The sequence below is a fragment of the Cannabis sativa genome, chromosome 6 (genome assembly GCF_029168945.1).
Source record: "Cannabis sativa cultivar Pink pepper isolate KNU-18-1 chromosome 6, ASM2916894v1, whole genome shotgun sequence".
NCBI lineage: Eukaryota > Viridiplantae > Streptophyta > Magnoliopsida > Rosales > Cannabaceae > Cannabis > Cannabis sativa.
Genome location: NC_083606.1, coordinates 15400414 through 15402345, shown reverse-complemented (window position 1 = coordinate 15402345; position 1932 = coordinate 15400414). Strand labels below are relative to the sequence as shown.

Here is a 1932-nt window from a genome sequence, read left to right as displayed (position 1 = left end):
AGACTCATGACATGATCCTCGTGCCTCAACTTACCGCCTCAGAGAGCCAGGTTAGAAATTTCACTTCAAAAAGTCATGGAGCGGGGCGTTGTTCGACAGACAAAGTCAAGGTAACTTAATTACAATTGATTTTTTTCTTATTTAACTTGAATTTAATTTGCATACTTTTATTTATTTACTTTTTATTGTCTCGTACAGCGGTGACTGCGGGATGTATGTGATAGAGCACATCGAGCATAGTATGCTAGAGACTACGTTTGATAATGTGCACGATGACAATATGAAGAAATTTAGAGAGCGGTGGTGTGTAGATTTGTTTTACCAGAATTTAGCATGAACAAATGTGTTTTTTTTATTTGGTATTTATTAAGATAACAATGTAACTGGTTTTTTTTATTGGTATGTTTATGTTTTTTTAAGAGTTCATACAAATTTTACGCCTTTCTTTCATGCAACAAATTATAATAATTATGTAAACATTAAATATCACGAATTCTAATGTTTAAAATAGTCCAACATTAATTCAATAACAATACATAATAGTCCAACACATCACGATACAAATGAACTAAAATAACATTTTTAACCTCGGTAGTTGCAAGTGCTTCTGTTGTGCCCCTTGGCACCGCACTTGCTACAATTTCGTGATTTGATAATCCTTTCACCGTTACAAGCAGTTCGGTTGTTCTTAATTCTTCCAACCTTTTGCTTCTTGGGTCGCCCTACTGGTTGCTTCTCAACAGGCACTCCAACTGTCATGTTCTTGATGTCATCAGGCAATTCCCAATCATCCTCTTCACCAACTGGCATAATTGTTCCTTCATATGTCCTCCTCCAATATTCTGTCGTGTAATATGGCGAGCATAGTGTGTACGCGCTAATACTTCGCTCCTGAGATGCAGCACATGCATGAGGACAAGGAAACTTCATGCACTGGAACAAGCCGCAAGTGCAAGTATGTTGTCGCAAGTCCACTACGCCACCGGTCAGAACTGTTCCTCCAAGGTGAACTTGCAACGTGTAAGGCCCGCATGAGTCAACGTTCAAATGCCGACCTTTTTCAAAATGCAATGTCAAGTCCTCCTCCATTTTTGGTGCTAGGGACTTCGTCCACTTGTCAGCTTTTTCTTTTCGTGAAGCAAACCACTTTTGGACTTTAGACCTCAGGAATGCTACAGCATCAGTGATTGGGAAGCCTCTTGCATCCTTAGTTGTGTTGTTGAAGCTCTCAGCCTAGTTGCTCGTCATTACATTGTAACGTACCCCTGGAAAGTATGACCGGGCCCATTTTTCAAATCCAATTTCCTCAAGATATTGTGCAACCGCAGCATTCATTGCCCGAGTGTTCTCAAATTCTCTGTGAAACTCTGATCTTGAATACGTGTAGGCACACGTGTAAATGTGATTCGTGAAGACGTCAGTCTTGAACTTGTGGTTGACGTTCATAATAATGTGGTGGTAGCATGCACCGTGGTGTGCATCAGGGAACACGATATCCAAAGCACGAACAATGCTTTGATGTCTATCCGAAACGAAGGCTAAGTTCTCAACATCACCAATCATTTTTTTCAATTTTCTCATAAAATAGGTCCAGGAATTGTGGTTCACTGTCAACTATAGCAAAAGCTATCGGAAAGATATGACTCCCTGCATCCAGAGCCACTGCACACAACATTTGCCCACCATACCTAGTCTTCAAGAAAGACCCATCAACACATACAACAGGTCGACAAAACCTAAACCCCCGAATTCAAGGACCCACAGAAAAGAAACAATACTTGAAGCGACCATCTTCTACCACAAAATCCGTGATGGTACCTGGATTTCTCAACTGTAGCATGTGCAAGTAACTAGGTAATTTCGAGTACGAATCTTCAAGTGTACCCCGAGCTAGGTGTAGTGCCTTCTCTCTGCACCTCCATGCCTTTTCAT

General features: G+C 40.7%; 1 protein-coding gene across 1 annotated transcript; it reads right to left on the bottom strand.

Annotated features, from left to right (window-relative positions):
• Positions 1-582: 582 nt before the first annotated feature.
• Positions 583-1563, bottom strand: LOC133039176 (uncharacterized). Its single transcript, XM_061118010.1, has 2 exons — positions 1324-1563; positions 583-1233 (listed from the first exon to the last, which is right to left on the bottom strand). Exons 1-2 carry the CDS (start codon positions 1561-1563, stop codon positions 583-585), a joined length of 891 nt encoding a protein of 296 aa, XP_060973993.1.
• Between the last annotated feature and the right edge of the window lie 369 nt (positions 1564-1932).

Excerpts from the sequence above, each read along its gene's own strand:
- LOC133039176 (XM_061118010.1), bottom strand. The coding sequence starts at position 1,563 with ATGATTGGTGATGTTGAGAACTTAGCCTTCGTTTCGGATAGACATCAA. Across the intron at positions 1,234-1,323 it reads CTCGGGCAATGAATGCTGCG|GCTGAGAGCTTCAACAACAC; the intron begins GTTGCACAATAT and ends ACGAGCAACTAG.